The sequence below is a fragment of the Abramis brama genome (assembly GCF_963993115.1).
Source record: "Abramis brama genome assembly, chromosome: 2".
Lineage (NCBI taxonomy): Eukaryota > Metazoa > Chordata > Actinopteri > Cypriniformes > Leuciscidae > Abramis > Abramis brama.
The window spans coordinates 263,201-283,479 of record NC_139964.1 but is presented as its reverse complement, the minus strand read 5'-3'; the positions used below and the strand labels follow the sequence as shown (position 1 = coordinate 283,479).

General features: G+C 41.6%; 2 protein-coding genes across 2 annotated transcripts in view; one reads left to right on the top strand and one right to left on the bottom strand.

Moving 5' to 3' along the window:
- The window catches only part of LOC311069693 (integrin alpha-M-like), a gene marked incomplete at its 5' end in the record, with an annotated part of 19,821 nt that extends 17,730 nt beyond the window's left edge, over positions 1-2,091 (bottom strand). The window contains one exon of the mRNA XM_084093049.1: positions 2,086-2,091. Coding sequence (XP_083949175.1) covers positions 2,086-2,091 — 6 coding nt within the window. The remainder of the gene's footprint in view (positions 1-2,085) is intronic.
- Positions 2,092-2,257: 166 nt separating this feature from the next.
- On the top strand, positions 2,258-17,686 carry LOC311069685 (integrin alpha-M-like; the record flags this gene model as incomplete). Its single annotated transcript, XM_084093035.1, has 24 exons — positions 2,258-2,317; positions 2,649-2,784; positions 2,893-2,966; positions 3,406-3,535; positions 3,613-3,755; positions 4,267-4,413; positions 4,827-5,018; positions 5,209-5,339; positions 5,595-5,743; positions 5,823-5,989; positions 6,064-6,186; positions 6,342-6,412; positions 6,526-6,667; positions 8,527-8,625; positions 9,689-9,771; positions 9,918-9,998; positions 10,204-10,282; positions 10,377-10,481; positions 10,562-10,594; positions 16,524-16,637; positions 16,714-16,815; positions 17,009-17,029; positions 17,110-17,220; positions 17,312-17,686. The coding sequence occupies 24 exons, from the start codon at positions 2,258-2,260 to the stop codon at positions 17,558-17,560; spliced, it is 2,742 nt and encodes a 913-aa protein (XP_083949161.1). The 3' UTR covers positions 17,561-17,686.
- Between the last annotated feature and the right edge of the window lie 2,593 nt (positions 17,687-20,279).

Here is a 20,279-nt window from a genome sequence, read left to right as displayed (position 1 = left end):
TGTTAACCGTTGCCAGTGCGCCCGCGTACTGAAGCGTTTTTTTATTTATTTAGTTCAAATTTACATAATTATCAGATTTAATGTTATACCTTGACAAACTATACATCATTAAAAAGATATTAGTTTCAGTATTTGACCACTATTGTATTCTGAGAAACTTATAGCGACAGTTATTTCTTCATTTCTGTCAGGAGTTATGAAATGAAAAAATGAGTCGATACCTTTAATATGAATTATGTGCGTCAGCCGCTTTCATTCATAAAAAAAACTCCGTGCTGTCGTCATGACAGCGATACACAAAACAACGTCCCTCAGGGCTTTAGCTCACAAATGTGCAGATTTGGAGAAATATTGATATATTCTCATAGGTTTACATCAGATTTCTATAGACAGGAATAATATTTATTGAATTTATACCCAAATGCGTCGATGTAATCTTTATGAGCGTTTGGCACTCTGATTTACTGTTTTCAATTCATACCAATAGCCTGAGGGCGCTATATGCACAATAATAATCCATATATGGCACATGAAGAAGAGCCATAATCATGTGACATTTCAGGACGTCACTGATACACACAAAGTTACAGAAATCGCGCTGTAATATGCAGATAAAGATGTTTTGAAGACAATAAACATGATTGCAATGATATTTGAGTTACCTGTGTTTTTCAAGCCATGCCAGGTATTTTCATAATAATAGATTATATTTATAATGTAATGCTAATCTATAGACCATCATTGTGCAGAATATGATCAAATAGTATATTTTCTGTCTGATTTTTTTTATCTGATGCCAAATTAGATCACAGAAGATTATTTAAAACACTTCACTTGCTTTTAAAGTAAGTTTGGAGCACAAACATGGTTTTAATCTCATAAATTGTCATGTATTGATGGTGTGCTAAGCTAACATGCTAGCTAGCTCTAGGTGCTTCTATCTTGAAAAAAATTAACTAAATACAGAGTTTTAGACTTATCATCTTCATATTTTAAATATAATATGGTCAGACATGTGGCTTTAGCTGCAGTGCATTTCTAGATTGCTACAGTGTCAACTTCAATTTTATTTTCATGAAGATGTTTCATAAAAATAAATTTCTAATAACTTTACAAAACTTTAAAGCTATTTATAACAATTTTTTTCATTATGACAATAATTAATTCTACATTTACAATAAACTGCCAGGTGTCAGCTTTCAAATGAGATCATACTTGTGCTTTTAGTACAAAGGGTTCATGAACTGTATCTGTTTCAGTTTGGGTATGTCATTTCTGGGGATTTTTCAAAAGTGGGGTTGCAGCTTAACAGGTTAACCCAAAAGTCCGTAATATCATTAAAGAGGCAGAGTCTCTATCATATGAATAGACTTTGTCTGTTTTACTGCCTAAATGAGCAAAGTCATGTTGTTTGATTGTACATAGAGTAACGCAAGGTGCTGAAAAATATGAGAAAAGTGCGGAGAAAATACAAAATAGTTTGAGTGTATCCATGGTTCAACAGAGAACAGAGAAAGTCAAAAAGTCAGCGACCAGTGGCTTGCACTTACCGATGCAATGTATGCTACTGTCAATTATCCAGGTAGAGCCACACAGCTAGCCAGCTAGGCGTCCATATTAGCACGCAGTTATGTCACGTTTGACAGTCCGGCTCACCAAGCTTGCATCTCCCCCGCGCCAGACAACTCCAGCTCCCAGACCGGCTGTCGTCGTTATTTCCTGGTAAGACTGCAGCAGTTTCCAAGGAGAAAGTCTTTAACTCCCAACAACTACCAAACAAGCCGGGTGGAGGCTACAATCCGCTCCCCAAGGGGCCGACAATCAGCCACCGCGGCTCTGCCGTCAGATTCCCATCAGACAGGCGCGTCACGCGAGTGAGTTTTCACACGGATCCAAGCACCTTTGGATTTGTAGTTCCGCGAGCGGCTCTGAGATTGAGCGTTTAAACTCCTGATGTTTGAGTGATCTTCCAACTTCCATCTTTGAAAGTCTAAATGCAGTGAATTCTGGCTTGCACTCTTGTAACCAAAGCTGAATGACTTTTCCCATGTAATGGCTCAGTCACAAAACTCTACACAAAAATACTCTCATTTTACACAGGATTAACCATGTTCTCATTAATAAAACACAAACATATTGCTAGAACTGCCCGGTCCTGCATATTTGCCTTAAACAACATTAGGAGGATCAGGCTCTTCCTATCAGAGCTACACAACTCCTTCTCCAAGCTCTTGTTCTCTCCAGATGGACTATAGTAATGCTCTCTCCTTCCAGCATCAGTCAAACCTCTGCAACTGATCCAGAAGCTGCAGCTAGAGTGTGTTTATCGAGCCGAGGACACACACGTCACGCCTCTCCTCATGTGTACTGTGCTGGACTAACTGTCTGTGTATTTGTTAGGTTTACTGTGTTATCTGAGGCTAATTCACTGATTGGTGATTAAAATATTTTTGACCTGGAAGCTTGAGGTTTGGACAAGTTGGTGTGTAGTTTTGAGATTGTGTGTGTTTATAGTTAAAAATTGAATTGTTAAATGAATTCTGTTAGCAATTGAGAAAAGCAGAGTGAAAAGAAAAGTGAAAAGTTTCAACTCGCATAGTTAAAAGTGTTTTTGCACAGACAGACTTAATGACAGTTTTGTTTGTCAGGTGGGAGATGTTAGCTTAGCCAAACTCCATGAACTGGCTTCAGAACCAAAAATAAACAACACCTTCTACATTCAAGACTACAATGGACTCCAAGGACTTCTGGACGACCTGCAAAAAAAGATCTACAACATTGGAGGTAAAATGCAAGCGTAAAGAAAATAGACATACTGTATAATGTTATAAGTAAAAGCAGCTAATGAAGAATCTACTGATGATTTTAAGAGTTCTTCTTCTGTGGTTTCAGGGTCAAAGGACACACACAGCAAAGACAGACCGAAAGAGTTATCGCAGAGTGGATTCAGTGTCCTCTACCACAAGGTCAGAAATATAACATATATATATGGTATATGCCACTTTTTATGATTTATATTAAGGCAGGGTTTCCCAAACTAGGCTCTTGATCTTGGAAGTTTGTGAGGGAAATGCATTCATAAAAATGTCAAATTAAAATAAATAAAACATTCGAAAATAGGAAATATTTAAGGACATTTATGTTTACTTCTATGATGTGATATGATAATTTTTGGGTCGCCAATTGATGTTAAATTTGGGTACTGAAGTAAAACCAGTTTGAAAAGGGAAACCAATTGGGTTTATTTGCTGCTTAATGTCACAATAAAAACACACACGGACTCTAAGAACTTGCGTAAAGCAACTCGTCAGATCGCAAGAGCTGTTTTTAAGAATCTCTGGTGATTATTGTATGTAATGAGTCAATATGCTGAGACTGAAGCGGAGACTGCTGTGTTTGTTTCAGGACTCTGTGATTGTGGGTTCGGTTGGATCTAATGACTGGAGTGGATCTCTGTATGAAGTGACGGGATCAGGATCTGGATTTAAAGAGACCGAGATTGAGGATCCATCTGTCAGTAAAGACTCGTACATGGGTGTGTTGAAGCTGTTGGTCCTTCCTTGTCTGATGTGAAGTGTCTGTGCATGTTTTAATGATGCTGATGATGTTCAGGTTACTCTGCTGTTCTGGGAATGAGAGGCGGCGTCTCTCTTCTGTTCTCTGGGGCGCCGCGGGCCGAACACAAGGGTCTGGTGACCCTCTTCACCAAGAATGAAAGCACATGGACAGTGACGAGGAACATCACCGGAGAACAAGTTAGTGAAGAAGAACCCTCTGACACGATATTAACACTCTCCATCAGCAAGAGCAGGGCTTCCCAAATCCTACAGAAGAAGCAACCACTTAGAAACACTCTTGCAAAACCACTGAAACCATCTCGAAAACCTCACCGGCCACCTACCAACCACTCAGTACCTGCCTAGCAACACCCTAGTAACCACCCCTTAGCAACTGCAAAGAAACCACATAGAAACATCCTTACAAAGCTGTTGGAACTCCCTATAAACACTCCACTTATAAACACCCTACAAGTTACCCAGAACATCAACGATCTAGCAACACTCTAGCAGCTAGTTAGCAACCACTTAGAAACACTCTTGCAAAACCATTGAAACCATCTCGAAAACCTCACCGGCCACCTACCAACCACTCAGTACCTGCCTAGCAACACCCTGGTAATCAGCAACTGCAATTTGTGAACATCAGGCTATAAAGATCATATGCTAGAATGCAATTACATTCATTTTGATTAATTTCTGGCATCAGATTGGCTCGTCTTTTGGCGCGTCTCTGAGTCTGTTGGATGTGGACTCGGATGGAGAGTCAGATTTCCTTCTGGTCGGAGCTCCGTTATTTTATCAGTCTTGGCCGAGGGCAGAAGGGAGGCTGTACGTCTATGCTTTATCAGAGGAGGTATGGACAGATTCACAACATTCTCCATTAGTAAGTACAGTGTGGTTAATGTTCAGGGCCTGTGGCTGGAAGGTTGCTAGTCATCACCATTAAGTTTCTCCAGTGCAGCGATGGACAACTTCAGTCCTGGAGGGAAACTGAGTTTAGCTCCAACCCTGATAAAACACTCTCCTGCCTGGAGCTGTCTAGTTATCCTGAAGACACTGATTAGCTGGTTCAGGTGTGTTTGATTAGGGTTGGAGTTGTTGATAATGGCCCTCCAGGAATGAAGTTGCCCAACCCTGCTCTGAGGGTATAGCCATTGTAATAGGTTCCCGGTGATGGACTATTTCATTAAAGTAATGGAAATACATTGCACTGGCTCTGGTCCTCTGCAGACGAATAAAGACTCTGTTCTCTTTCTCTCTCTGTAGTATTTTCAGAAGACACTGAACGAGTCAAACACGGGCAGATTTGCTGCATCTCTGGCTTCACTAAAGGACCTGAATGGGGACGGCCTGTCAGATGTGGCAGTCGGGGCACCGCTTGAGAACGAAGGGGAGGGAGTCGTCTACATCTACCTGGGCGACAGGACACATGGAATAAACACCGAACACGCTCCTCAGGTGAGAGTCTGCTTTAGTTCCCTCAATCCCAAACACTGTGTTTGTGCCCAGTTTAACCCAGAATCCCAGATGAGCCCAATGTTCTCAGATAAACAGACAGACATGGCAGGATAAACGTGTACAATGATGAACCGCTTTAGCACAGTAGATCTGTGTGTGTGTGTGTGTGTGTGTGTGTGTGTGTGTTTAGCGGATCCCAGGGCGCTCGGTTCTGCCCGGTCTGCAGCAGTTTGGAGTGTCTCTGTCCGGTCAGATGGACATGAGCGATGATGATCTGACAGATGTCGTGATCGGAGCTAAAGGAGGGATCGTGCTGCTCAAGTAGGACATTTCACAACACATTCACAAAATAATGGAAAGATTCTCTGACAGTCTAAACATGAGGTCTCAGTTATGAACTCTGGCTCTGCTTGAGTACAGTCACTTCAGTGGCCGGTTTGTAATTGAACCTTTAGTTTGGAGAATTAATGCAATGATTTGAAGAAAATAACTATCAGTTTGAGTTGGTCTAGTTGTTCTAGGCCCAGTTAGTCTCACTGTATCATTAGCTATTTACTCTCTTCTCTCTCTTCTCAGGGCTCGGCCTGTGATGTCTGTATCTGCACAGCTCAGCTTCAGTCCCAATGAAATCAGTCCGAACGACTTTGAATGCCCGAGTGAGAAAGCGTTTAATGCGTTTAATCTCACTTCGTGTTTCACAGTGAACGAGCGGACCAGTAGCAGTGGTAACGTCAAAGACATCTCAGAGTCTCTGTCACATGAAGAGCATGGCCTCCATATGTCTTACCCTCTCATCTCTCTCAGGATCTCTCGAGAAGAACCTGAATGTTTCTCTGAACCTGAATGTGGATGTGATGAGAACAATCAATCGAGGATTCTTCGATCAGAGTGATCCGTCATCCAGGACTCTGCAGAAGTTCGTCCTGCTGGATTCTGGGAGCTCCTGTTTCGGATTCCCCATCTTCATGCCGGTACGCTTCATCTATTACAGCTTCAGCCAATCCCAGCAGCTTCAGTTTAACAGCAAATGTTGTGTCTGTTTTAGATCTGCATTAGAGACACTGTGTCTCCGCTAAAGATACGAATGAAATTCTCACAAACCAAGATGCTTTCTGGAAACTCCATGGCTATTCTTGACATCCACAGCAGGACAGAGGAGGATGTCGAGGTGAGCTGAGCTTCTGATATCACAATTTATACACTCTAGGCTTGTTAAATTCATGTCTTTCTCTGTCTAGAAATATCAGGTCCTTCAGCTTTTCTGTATGAAGTTTCTGCAACATTCAAAAGCTCTATGAAAGTTTCTGTTTTGTATGTGACTAGGTGCCGTTTCAAAGGAACTGTGATTCAAACAACAGCTGTGTGGCCGATCTGAAGCTGAACTTCAGTTTTACGTGAGTAACTTTAATGTTAAATGTCTGTAAATGCTTCTGAATATTTCCATTCTTCTTGATTTGAAATAAACATGAGAATGTGATGAAGGTTCTGTGTTTGGTTTGTTCTTCAGAAACGACTCGTTAGTGGTGGTGAATCAAGCTCATTTCACTGTCCTCGTATCGCTGGCCAACCCAGGCGACGACTCCTTCAACACCAGCATAGTGCTGCACTACCCAGAAGGCCTCTCGCTCTCAAAATTTGACACCGTTAAGGTACCGCTGTCCACACATCAAACTAAGGACTGTCACAAACTGAAAAATTTCAAACCTTCTGAAAATGCTTTTGGCATTAAAATCTAATTATCAGCTGAAATATACAGTATATATACGCGATATATATAATTGACTGATAAACTCTCAACAGACAACACAACTGATCAGATTTCATTCTGCTACTCAAATAAGTCTTGTCACTTTTTAATACATTAAGTATGATGTGCATATACATTGCTTAGCATAAGTGAACACACCCATGCTAAAGTTGACTAAAAAGAGGAATAAAAAAAATCATCTTTTGGAAATTGATCTTAATGCCTTAATTAAAAAAATGAGGAAAACTCCAACCTTTAAGGACACTAATTTTCTTTGTGAATGAATAATGTATCATAAATACAGGGAGCATAAGTCAGGACACCCCTATATTGAGACTTTTTTATTTTTAAAGGCCAGCTATTTCATGGATCCAGGATACTATGCATCCTGATAAAGTTCCCTTGGCCTTTGGAATTAAAACAGCCCCACATCATCACTAGGGCTGTAATCAACCAAAGAAAATCTTGGTCGACTGAAGTCCTGAAATTTTCGACTAGAAATCGACTAAAAAAACGTTAAATTAATTATCTGCTGTACTTGGTAGCCTTGTTGTCCGCCTAAATTAATTATAAATAAACATAAAAAACTAGTAGGCTATTTGCAGTATATTAAATGTTTTTTGACCTAATTATTTTGCACTGAAATGAGTCTGACACTCGAGTCTGTCGGCTCTGCAGCGTTGCATCATGTGCATCTGCGCAATATCACAGCCTATGGTTTCCGAAAATAGTACTATGTTGTCAACTAGTGATATCATCACAAGAACTTTTGAGGAATATGCAACATAATTTAGACAATTGTTTTTGTCATATGTATTATAATAACTGACAGACACTATAATTTCATTGCAGCTCGCACAGAGCGAGGCTGAACACAGGAGCTCAGCTTCACGGCTGAGACACGAATAGACTAACTTAAAGCTTTTACTCTTAAACACAAAAGGCACGTCCACTTTAATAAAAAAATATATTTATTAAACAAACCAGGTCAAGTAATAATATTCAGCAAACCTTCTAGTAGCCTACTTTCTTCAACCTGTCTCTCTTCTCCAGTGGGTTGGGCTAATCCAAAAGAAGTGAACACAAGGGGGGTGTTCTGAAGACAGACTGTTACCTGTGAAACAGTGGTGCTCTGAAAACACCCCCATTAGCAATTAGTGCTTTCCACCTGATGAAATGATATATCTGTACACATAAACATTGACAGAATGAGATAGGAAAACACACACACACACACACACACCCATACACATATTACTCTCTTTTGTGTTTCGCCTTCCTCCGCTAACAAGTTCGTATGCTACGAATGACGTCAGAGAAACGTCAGAACTATAATCGATGGTTTGTTACTGCATCGACGCAGAATCATCCCCGTCTGGATCGTAGAAACGATTGATTTCAACACCCCTAGCCTGGGCTACCTTACTGAACAGGGAACCCTAAAAACTCTAGGGACACGCACTACGTGTTCTCATTAACAATAGATGTACACTGCTAACAGCAACACTACCGTTCTTTGTTTGAAGCTGCAGCTCATTGGCCACCATGGCAACAGCAACCAATCAGCTGCGCTATACAGATGATGATGCGATCACTACCAAATAAGTTAAAGACCCTGTGTCTGTCGGTGCAGTGTGAATTGGCCTTTAAGGATTATGTCAATTGTGTGTGTGTGTGTGTGTGTGTGTGTGTGTGTGTGTGTGTGTGTGTGTGTGTGTGTGTGTGTGTGTGTGTGTGTGTGTGTGTGTGTTCAACAAACAGCCCAGCCGGACTCGAAGCAGCTGTGGTGATCGTGACAGCGGTGTTATGAACAGAACCACCTGCAGTATCAATCTACCAGTGTACCGCAGCGGCACCACGGTAAAACACACACACACACACACACACACACACACACACACACACACACACACACACACACACACACACACACACACACACACACACACACACACACACACACACACACACACACACACACACACACACACACACACACACACACACACACACACACACACACACACTGTAGTATCTCTCCTCATGTAAGGACAGATGAACATGCAGAGGCTGTTAGTTTCACATCTCTGTCAGCATGAGGAGATGAATGAACACATACAGTCAGAAGACAGTGGCAGAACTGACAAATATATCCTGTATTTTACTTCCAAGGGCAGTTATTAACATTTATAAGGGGAAAGTTGTTTAACTTTATTAAAGGTACGTGTCATATTTTATGTAAGATTCTTAAATGTAATCAATTACTTAAATTAAAATGCTGTTATAAAATGAAATTGGTATCAACATAATCCATGTTTGCGCTGTACAAGTGGCTCAGTAGTGGCATTTATATGTATTTACCCAGACATGCAGCTATCGTTTAATGCAGCTCAAAGGTGGCATATGCATTTACCCTGCAGTTACAATGGCATAATTAAAATTATGAATTTATGTTTGAAAAATAACATTTTCAATATAGTACTTTAAAATGGAACAAAAACTTACATTATACTTTGTCGATCTAAAACTAAATCCGCCATCAAGTCGCTGTCTTAATGAGTGATTAATTTAATCTTTGATTTTTTTCAAATCAGCTGTGTTGCTAGGAGACCGGCAACAGTTCTGTGACTTTGTTTTAAACGACATTCGTTGGTGAAATAGATCAAAATTAAATAATATTGACAATATTGTGTTTAAAATATGAGTTATCACCTTGAAAGGGAACGGCTGTTTTAGTCTCACGTGAACGCGCTCCCTCTCCGGTCCGCTCGCTTCTCTTAAAGGGACAGTTCACCCCGAAAAGGACCATTCTCTCTTTACCTGCTAGAGGGCAAAAATATGTGAGAGATGATAACGAGGTTAATGTTTTTCAACCATTGTCTGGGCAATGCTACCAACACCTGTGATTTCTACTGTCTTCTAGACTCAGTTTCTGGCAAACTTTCGTATGGCGAAATGGGATTACGACTGGTCCGACAGGATGGAGATGATGATCACCGCTAACAGGTGAATGAGGCTGAATTTGACAGATTTGTTTGTTTTCAGGGCTGTTTCATATCAGTAATGTTCAGCAGAGATGTGCGCTCGCGATACAGGTTATGAAGAATGATTTAATGTTCAATCATGAGTAAATCCTGTATGTTTGTTCACAGTGATAATAATGGAAACACCAGCGTTGCGGAGGTGAGGAGGAGCGTCCCGGTTCAGTTCGCTGTTGATCTGGCGATCAGTCTGTGAGTGGCATTTATTTAACTTCTTTTCTTCTGTTTCAGTTTGATCTGCTCTTCATCTCTGAATGATTGAAAACGCAACATCTAAATGTCTTTCTGTTCTGTTTTATTATTAGCAGTTAATACACTGAGACAGTAACATTATATTAAAATGACTGAAAACCATATGATTGACTGAGAAGTTATTGAGTTATTGTGTGTTTGTCAGAGTGGCTGAAGACTCTGTGACGTATCTGAACTTCTCTCTGGAGGACAGAGGTCCAAAACCTCTCAACATCGTCTACAAGGTCATAGAGTCAAACACACATCTGCAGCTTCACCGTGTTGTTTTTGGGCTTCTCGTGATCAGATTGCTGTGTGCCTGTGTGTTTGTGTCCACAGGTGGAGAATCTGGGTCTTAAAGGTCTGCCGGTGTCGCTCAAGCTCACCCTGCCCTGTCAAACTACACATGTGATTTTAACTCCTCAGAACTTCAGCATGCAGGAGGTGCGTCACTCGTTCATCAGCTCATACCATCAGACCAGCATGTGTTCTGCTGAATAAACATATTCTGTTCTTCTCTACAGAACTCAGTGCCGTGTGGATTCATCAAACCGCAGGTAAGAGATCATAGACCCTTTTACAGCTGCTGTTGAAGTGATCGTTCACACAAAACATGACCGTTCTGTCATTTACTCGCTGTCATGTCATTCAAACCTGTATGACTTTCTTTCTTTTGTTGAGCACAAATGGGATGTTTTGAACTTGTGTTTAAACAACAGTCCAGCCCAAAAACACATTTCTTAAAATATCTTCTATGTTCCACTGACAGGGTTCGTACACTTTTTCCAAGGTCAAATTCAAGCACTTTTCAAGCACTTTCCAGGTCCATTTGAAAGCTTTTTCCAGCACCTTACACTACCGTAAATTACATACCAATACATACTTAAAATTCTTATTTAGTGTTTTTATCACATCAAAAGAGATAAACAGCCAAATGTTTCATAATAGCAGAGGGCTGCACGATATAGAAGAAAAATGAGATATGCGATAACTCATTAAATAATGCGATATTCAATATGCGATACGATAATGCTTAAAGTGTGTCAAATTAACTTAAATTATCTTTAAAATATCTTTAAAATTATATAACCTACACATACGTGTTTCACATTCTTTTTGTGATAAGAAAATATCCCTACAACTTCAAGACAGTGAACATCAGTGTTTTACTGTAGCATAAGAAGTGTTATTTTAGAAGTTTAGAAGTTTACATTAGGTTTATTTAACAACAGAAACTGATTAATCAAATGTAAAAATAAACACTGCTTAGTTTTCACTGCATGAATTAAATATACTGATTCTTATTAAAGCTACAAAAGTTAGCCTATTCAGCCAAAAGCAGTGAGTGATTTTCTTTGTCTTTTGTTCATGACCCTAGTTATTGCAAGCCATTGCGATATGCAATTATGCATATTGTAATATATACATTTGCAATATTTCGATATATTGTGCAGCCCTAATATTTAAGCCAATCACAAGTTTTATTCTTCAAAATGTATCACTAAGTATATGAATAATATACTTTTCATTATATTAATGTCCAAATATTGCTTACCAGATAATGTGATTTATAGGCTGTAAAACTGAATTAATTTCAAATATGAAGACTTAGAAATATTTGACAGGCCTTCCCGTTTTGGGACACATTCTTGATATAGACAAGGTTTGAACAATATCTGAGTGCACAGGCACCTGCCTGATAAATGTATTTCATTGCCAAGATGTCTTGGGCCAAGACATAACGTTAGCTAATACATTTACTGGAATAGAGCAGTGTAAATATTGCATAGGGCCATCCTAAACCTTACAGTAACACTATACTACTTATGACACTGACTGATTTCAGTTCAGCAATCAACGACTGTTGTTATGCACTGGGCTAACGTTTGCAGGTTAATTTGCACGTTACAGTTCTGTAATTTTGGCAATGTTCACTGCATATTCCACAAATGAACATAACGGACATGCAATACTTACATTACATTATCACACCAAGTACTCTCAGTCACTAATGGCCCTTTAGGACGCGGACCGCGCTGCGCTATGAAATGAAACCGATATATTTCAATGGCTTGCGCCGCGCGACTCGGACCAAAGCGGAGCTCAACGAGTGAGAGGGAGTAAAATCTTTCCGTGGCAGGGGCAGCTGCCACCGGCGCCTGTCACTCGACCTGCCACCACTATATGCGCCTGTCACTCGACCTGTCACGGCTATTTGCGCCTGTCACTCGACCTGCCACCGCTATATGCGCCTGTCACTCGACCTGCCACCGCTATATGCGCCTGTCACTCGACCTGCCACCGCTATTTGCGCCTGTCACTCGACCTGCCACCGCTATATGCGCCTGTCACTCGACCTGCCACCGCTATATGCGCCTGTCACTCGACCTGCCACCGCTATATGCGCCTGTCACTCGACCTGCCACCGTTATATGCGCCTGTCACTCGACCTGCCACCGCTATATGCGCCTGTCACTCGACCTGCCACCGCTATATGCGCCTGTCACTCGACCTGCCACCGCTATATGCGCCTGTCACTCGACCTGCCACCACTATATGCGCCTGTCACTCGACCTGTCACGGCTATACTCGCCTGTCACTCGACCCGTCACGGCTATACTCGCCTGTCCAGCGAATCGTCATGGCTATTGTCCCACGACCCGTCACGGCAGTACTCGCCTGTCCCGCGGTCCGTCACGGCTATACTCGCCTGTCCTGCGACCCGTCACGGCAGTACTCGCCTGTCCCGCGACCCGTCACGGCTATACGCGGCTGTCCTGCGACCCGTCACCGCTATACGCGGCTGTCCCGTGACCCGTCACGGCTATACGCGGCTGTCCCGCGACCCGTCACGGCTGTACGCGGCTGTCCCACGACCCGTCACGGCTGTACTCACCTGTCCAGCGAATCGTCACGGCTATTGTCCCACGACCCGTCACGGCAGTACTCGCCTGTCCCGCGAACCGTCACGGCTATACTCGCCTGTCCCGCTTTCCGTCACGGCAGTACTCGCCTGTCCCACGAACCGTCACGGCTATACTCGCCTGTCCCGCGACGGCTATACACGGCTGTCCCGCGACCCGTCACGGCTATACGCGGCTGTCCCGCGACCTGTCACGGCTATACGCGGCTGTCCCGCGACCCGTCACGGCTATACGCGGCTGTCCCACGACCTGTCACGGCTATATGCGCTTACCACTCGATCCGTCACAGCTGTATGCATATCTGCCTTGCGTCCCATGAGCGTTAAATGCGCCTCTCACTCGAACCACTGTTTGTGCCTGTCACGTGACCCGAAGTTACTGTTAAAAAAAACCAAAGTTGACCTGGAAACCGCATTTTTTTCATTAAAATCTAACACTGTTTAGGCAAGATTTGAAAAGCAGACGAGAAGACATGCCAACAGAACAACTGCAACCAGCAATTAAACACTTAGAGGATTTTGGGCAAATGGCTGAAAAATCATACAGTAGCCTAACTTATAAGATGGTAAATGGTAGTAAATGGTAAATGGTAATACTTTCGACTAATAGGTGGCGCAGTTACGAAATCGATGTGATGTGGTCAGAGTGAGGTGACAATGACAAACCTTACCAGTTGCATTACAATAGGCAGATTTATTCAAAAGTTATCAACATTTTTGGAAAAATGTATAACTTTTGACCAGAAGGTGGCACTGTCTTGAAATCTTTTGAATATCCTTTGAATTACAAAATAGGCTACAATGAAATAGCTTGGCCGTGACTAACGTCTCAGTCCAACAGTAGCTAGTGCAAGTTTACCTTAAGATAGCATGCGAGGTTGGCTTGACATAGCCTATAATGATTATTATTATTATTATTTATTATTATTATTATTATTATTATTATTATTATCATCATCATTATCAATATTATTATTGGTATTATTATTATTATTATTAGGCTAAGCCTAGCCTACTACTATATTGTGTAGGCTACATGTAGAATTACAACTATAGCCCAAGACATGAGTACATGAGTAGCCCGTGAGTGACAGGCGCGCATAGCCGTGACGGGTCACGGGACCATAGCCGTGATGGCGGGTCGCGGGACAGGCGCGTATATGTGACAGGTCAAGTGACAGGCGAATATAGCCGTGACAGGTGAGTATAGTTGTGACAGGTCGAGTGACAGGAGTAGGTGAGGGTCGCGGGACAGCCGCATACCCGTGACCATGGGTGGTAGGGAGGGGCTAGCTGGTGCTTCAGCACCCCCAAGAAAGACCAAAGCACCCCGATAGCACCCCCAAAAATAATTTCTGGAAGCAATTATATTTTGGCTGTATTCTATGGAAGCTCTGAACCGCATTTTTAAGAAATAATATCTCGTTATTTCAACATTGAAGTCTTATTTTGACATAATAAATCGTTATTTCGACATAATATTATTTCAACATAATATCTCGTTATTTCGACATAATAAGGGGACATACTAATCTGCATTAAGCCACATTAAGCGTTCTTATAATGGTTTTCTATGGGAGGAAAATGCTTAACGTGTAATTAAACGTTGCGTTCATATTGGGCTCATCTGATTTTTTTGTACACATACTTTGTTATGATTTTAGTATCATAATAATTAATACATGCACGCACAATTATCCATGAACTTGATTTGAACAAATGCCGTTCAACTTGACGTGCAAAATTCAGAATTAGGCTAAATTAATGTATAGCAATTTGTACAAATGGAGTCTGTATGCCTATTATACTGTTGCCATTAAATAAGCGGATTTAGTTTCATATTTGTTAAAATATTATAGTATTATTTTTTCCATTTATGTTGATTTATGGAAAGTGAACAGCACGAGTATACAATATATCGAGAGCAATATATCGAGAGACATGGAGCGGGTCAGGCATGATTCTGACCACTTCATTAAGTTTTGATTTGTAGAAAACCTTTCTTTAAAGTAAATTTCGTTTTGTATAAATTGTATCTTAATTTTAATCAATTTTTCATCAACTAATTGCCTGGGTTTAATAAGTAAGAGAAGCAAATATAACAGACACTCATGGAGGCGCCCGCGCGGTCACTTGCATTGCATGTGAACTGGAGCATCTCATCCTAACTTAACGAAACTCAGTGTATGCCTCACACAGACATGAGAACTACATCAAATACACAAAGCTTGAAATGTCTTTAAACAAAATAATTCAAAAGGAAAAGAAAAAGGCTCCTCTCTGATTATGTAATCCATTATGTGCATTTCTCTTTAGGCCTATTGACGCGTTCACTGCTTGTTGCACGCACACATATTATGTCGGAATAACGAGATATTATGTTGAAATAACAGTATTAATAATATATCTTTTCTGTTTGATTGAATGCTGAATGTTGCGCTTGTTCAATTTAATACAATTAAAACTTTAATTGTGGTCATTAAAATATTTGAATATTAAATATTTAGTGGGCAAGTTTTGCTCATTTATATACAGCTCCCCGTCAATGATCTAGCACCCCCTCAGCACGCGTTAAAAAATCTCTGGCGCCGACCCTGGTCGCGGGACAGGCGAGTATAGCCGCGACAGATCGCGGGACAGGCGCATATAGCGGTGGCAGGTCGAGTGACAGGCGCATATAGCGGTGGCAGGTCGAGTGACAGGCGCATATAGCGGTGGCAGGTCGAGTGACAGGCGCATATAGCGGTGGCAGGTCGAGTGACAGGCGCATATAGCAGTGGCAGGTCGAGTGACAGGCGCATATAGCCGTGACAGGTCGAGTGACAGGCGCATATAGTGGTGGCAGGTCGAGTGACAGGCGCATATAGCGGTGGCAGGTCGAGTGACAGGCGCATATAGCGGTGGCAGGTCGAGTGACAGGCGCATATAGCCGTGACAGGTCGAGTGACAGGCGCATATAGCCGTGACAGGTCGAGTGACAGGCGCATATAGCGGTGGCAGGTCGAGTGACAGCCGCCAGTGGCAGCTGCCCCTGCCACGGAAAGATTTTACCCTTACTGCAACGAGCTTGCGCGCATGCCGCGGTCAAAGTTTAAAATAGTTCAACTGTTGCCGCTGCGTGGCCAATAAAAACGGTGCATCCAAACAACCACGGAAATCAAAATGAAAACTCCGCCTACTTTTGCTCTGGCCAGCGTAACGCAAATCAATCTGTATCTGATTCTGAAGGGCTACATTTTTTCTCCATTTAATAATGAACTATTTCGTCAGAAAGATATTTCTTATGAAAGAAATACAGTTACAAATTCAAGCATTTTCAAGCATTTTATCCAAAATTCAAGCACTTTTCAAACCTTGAAAACACAACATCAAAATTCAAGCACTTTCAAGGATTTCAAGCACCCGTACGAACCCTGCACTGAAGAAAGAAAGAAAGGTTTCGAACAACATGAGTCACAGTAAACGCATCTTCTGTCTGCTGGATTCATCTCTGTTTAGTTCAGTTGATTCTCTGGTTTATTGGTGTCAGTGTTTCAGTTCTCAGTGTTGTGTCGATGTTTCAGGACGGTCACTGCGGGAAGTTCGAGTGTGGTCAGTTTGATCTGCAGAAAGCTTCAGCAGTTCACTTCATCCTGACGGCAGACACAGCTCTCCAGAACGTGAAGGAATACGAGAGCGTGAGTGACGAACACAGACAAACACCAGTTTAAGATGGAATAACTCTGAAATCAGACTCTGTTTCTTCTGCTGTAGAAATACTCCATCCTCGAGTTCAGAGAGGATTCTGTCTTGGACATCAGCGCCGAGCTCCACTACAACAGAAGCCGCTACAAACAGACGTCGACCGGCCTGAAGGTGATGAGTGAAAGCAATCTGTACCTTTGCCATAACTGATGTTGTGCTTGTGCTGATCAGTGCGTGATCGTCAGTGTCGGTCTGAACTCACACCACAGACCTGCAGGAGTCCATGACTGACGTCACTCTTACAGTATTACAGATACAGACACTGTTCCGTCATATTTCTAACTATTTCTTCTTCACTCTGCAGGACGACCCTCACACATCACAGGTATCTCACTCCTTCATCCATCATTTAAAGATGATCAACGTTTGTACAGTTGGTGATGAGTTTCTCTCTGTTCCTCTCAGATTCCAGTGAAGGTGGAGTTTGTCGTTCCACCCAGTCTAATGCTGATCGTGTGCACTGGTGCAGGGGGCGGGGTCATCCTGCTCATTATCATTATCTACCTGCTGCTGAAGGTAAGAACCAATCAGATCATCTCACACCTGATGTCATCATTCACCTCTCATAGTCTCAAGCCAATCTGTTCATCTGTGTGTTTGTGTGTAGTGCGGGTTTTTTAAACGAAAGCGTCCTGAAGAGTTTCCCTCAGGGGATGAAGATCTAAATGGGTTTGAAGCCCCTCTTTTCATGAACATGAATGCTAAAGAAAACAGAGGAGTCAGTGAGAACGACAGCACAGAGAAAGATGAAGTTCTACCTGCGTCTGGAGCCCCTAAAGAGTTTCCCTTAGAGGATGAAGATCTAATTGCAGAGGAAGAGAATCCCAGTCCTGAACCGCCAAACACTGACGAATAAAACCACAGTTTATTTTCAGCAAGCAAATGAAGGTGAAGATGTTTGTATGGAAGGATATGAATATTGTTAACAATCTTTAATGTTCTAGTTGTATGATAATGTTTTCTTGAGGATTATTGTGTGTTCAGTATGCTTAGTTTAATGATCTTCAGCTTGTGATGTAAAGCTGGTCCTCATCTTGTTATTCTAAGTATTGATATTTTTGAAAAAAGAGAAATTAATATTCAATCATTTTACAAATAAATTAGTTTATAATATGTGATATTGGTGAGTCTGTTTATTGTTTGACTGATGTTTTGGAAACCAAGAATAAACAAATGCTTGGAAAATTTTTCTACAAACCTCACGACATTTGTTAGCCTGGATGCCAGCCGAACTTAGCCCCACCCACAACATTTTATTTCGGTCTGGACTTGATCCATTGTGGAGCAACTACGCTCGAACCAGAGCTGTTCGGACCAATCAAATTGTCAGGACAGGCTTTATACGATGATGGACAGATGATCAACAGTAACGTAATCATCCACGTCACCAAAGAGTGCTTGGGTTGAATTCGTTTACAACAAAGATGGCTGCCACTGGAGAATCCATAGATTCCGCCATCGCGTCTGTTAAAGAAGATATCGACAGCGCATTAATTTGAAAAGAGGAACAGAGAACCGCGATCAAAGCATTTGTCGATCGGAAAGATGAACGAAGAACATACGTCACTTACTCCGTTGCTCTGATTGGTTGTAGGTCTATCCAATTGAGTGCAGAGGCATTTTCCTTCCTGGTTCGGTTGAAACACACCCCATAATCACAGCCCAATGGAGCAGATCAGACTCACATTCTGACTAGAATCTGAGTATGACGACGTCAGGCTAGACATTTGTTGTAACAACTGAAAAAAGAGCACAGTCTGCTACAATCCAAAAATCTGTGATATACTGTTTCCCTCTGCAAACAAAAAGGACAATCTTCACTTACATTGGGATTAAAAACAGAAATAAAAGCATTGCCAGCCACAATACCATGTAGGATTCTCCACTGTAAGTCTCCTACCCTTTTGGTCAACGATGGTTTGTATATCACTCTCCATACCGTTCTGACCTTATTGTCAAGCCCTAGATGAGCTCAGGAATCTGGAAAAAGAGACAATGCAGGAAAAGATTCATCAACTGGTTGACAGTGTCCATTACAATATTCATTTAACAAGGATAATTTAGTCTTTGTAAGTTTGCACTTCCAAGTGTTGAGCAATTGATTTATGAACCTGATCGTCAACCACATGTCTCAGTGTAACAATCCCAGCCGCACAGAACAACTGCACCACGAAGGGTCCTGTTATGTGTTCTACGTTGAAGCGAGTGCCATGCACCACTGGCTCTTTCAACAGCCATGACAGGGACTCACAGCTTACCACTCTCTTGAACAGTGAACAGTCCATGGTAAAACTTTGGGAGTTACACAGTTTTTTAGCACTCAGGTCCATTAAAAACAAAAGCTCAGCAAGACCCAAATTCCTGCCTCTGATCACTATGGTTCTAGGTAAGGGTCTCCAGACAAGGTCTGCGGGCCCAACAAGGAGCCTCAGGAAAAACTGGAGTCGGAAAGCAGTGCCCCTACTGGCAAGATGAATGAGGGTCTACACCTGATAAACGGTGCCACAGCATAGACACATATTACAAATCGTGTTTAAAACTAGGCTCAAAATGAGTAAACGCCCTCTAAAACAGCTAACTTGATTGAAACATTTGAAACAAAAAAGGCCTAAAACTATTGAGAAGGGCTATTGAAAGGTTCAAGAGTGTAGAAAACAGCGCCATCATGTGGCAGGTTACATTTACAGCAGCCATAACCCGAGTGCGCAGCTCAGCTGTTTATACATCAACCACAACAGCCTGACAGCGCTCATGTCGTCTGATAATATAATTCACATATTAAAGTGTGGCAATAAATTATATGTAAATTATATGATGTCCTGCACCTGAGCCCAATCTGGGTGTTTGGGATGTGCACACCAGTTTTGTATTTTTGATTCTTCAATAAATTATATGTAACAACAACAACAATTATAATAATGCCAACAAAGTTGTTTAAAGTTTGTGGTTTTTAAACTGTTTATGTGGCTAAGTATATGATAATTTAATATAGGCTATAGGCCTATATAAATATATTAGTAAATGGACGTGAACTTCCATAAACCAGTCGAGTAATTAGTGTTCTGAGTTCAAGCATTCCAACACGCAAAGGGAAGCATTCACGAGTTTTACTTTCACTTTCTTTCCAGTCTCATCTCGTGAATGCTTCACTTTGAGTGTCGGAATGCTTGAACTCAGAACACTAATTACTCGACTGGTTTATCTACTGGAAAAGTGTTTTACGTTGATCACGATTAGATCATTCCCACCAAGACAACAAATATGGTATAGAATAAATGATTGATTTAATTGCTATTCACTGACAGTAAAATGTTCCTCTGAGATCAAATCTGGAAGAACCGAAGTGCAACAGGCCTCGGGGGTCAGCCATGTGGTGAAGATCTCCTCATAGGTTCCCCCTCAGTAGTTTATCCCCACCTCACTGGTCCATAGGTGTCGAATCAATTAAGACTATGTTAAGAAAAAAAAATACTATACGATCACAATGTTTTACTTTGATAAAAGTTAGACTTAAAACCACTATACAATCAAATGACTTATGGAAGTATGAAGTCTATGCATGAATATGTGGCAGA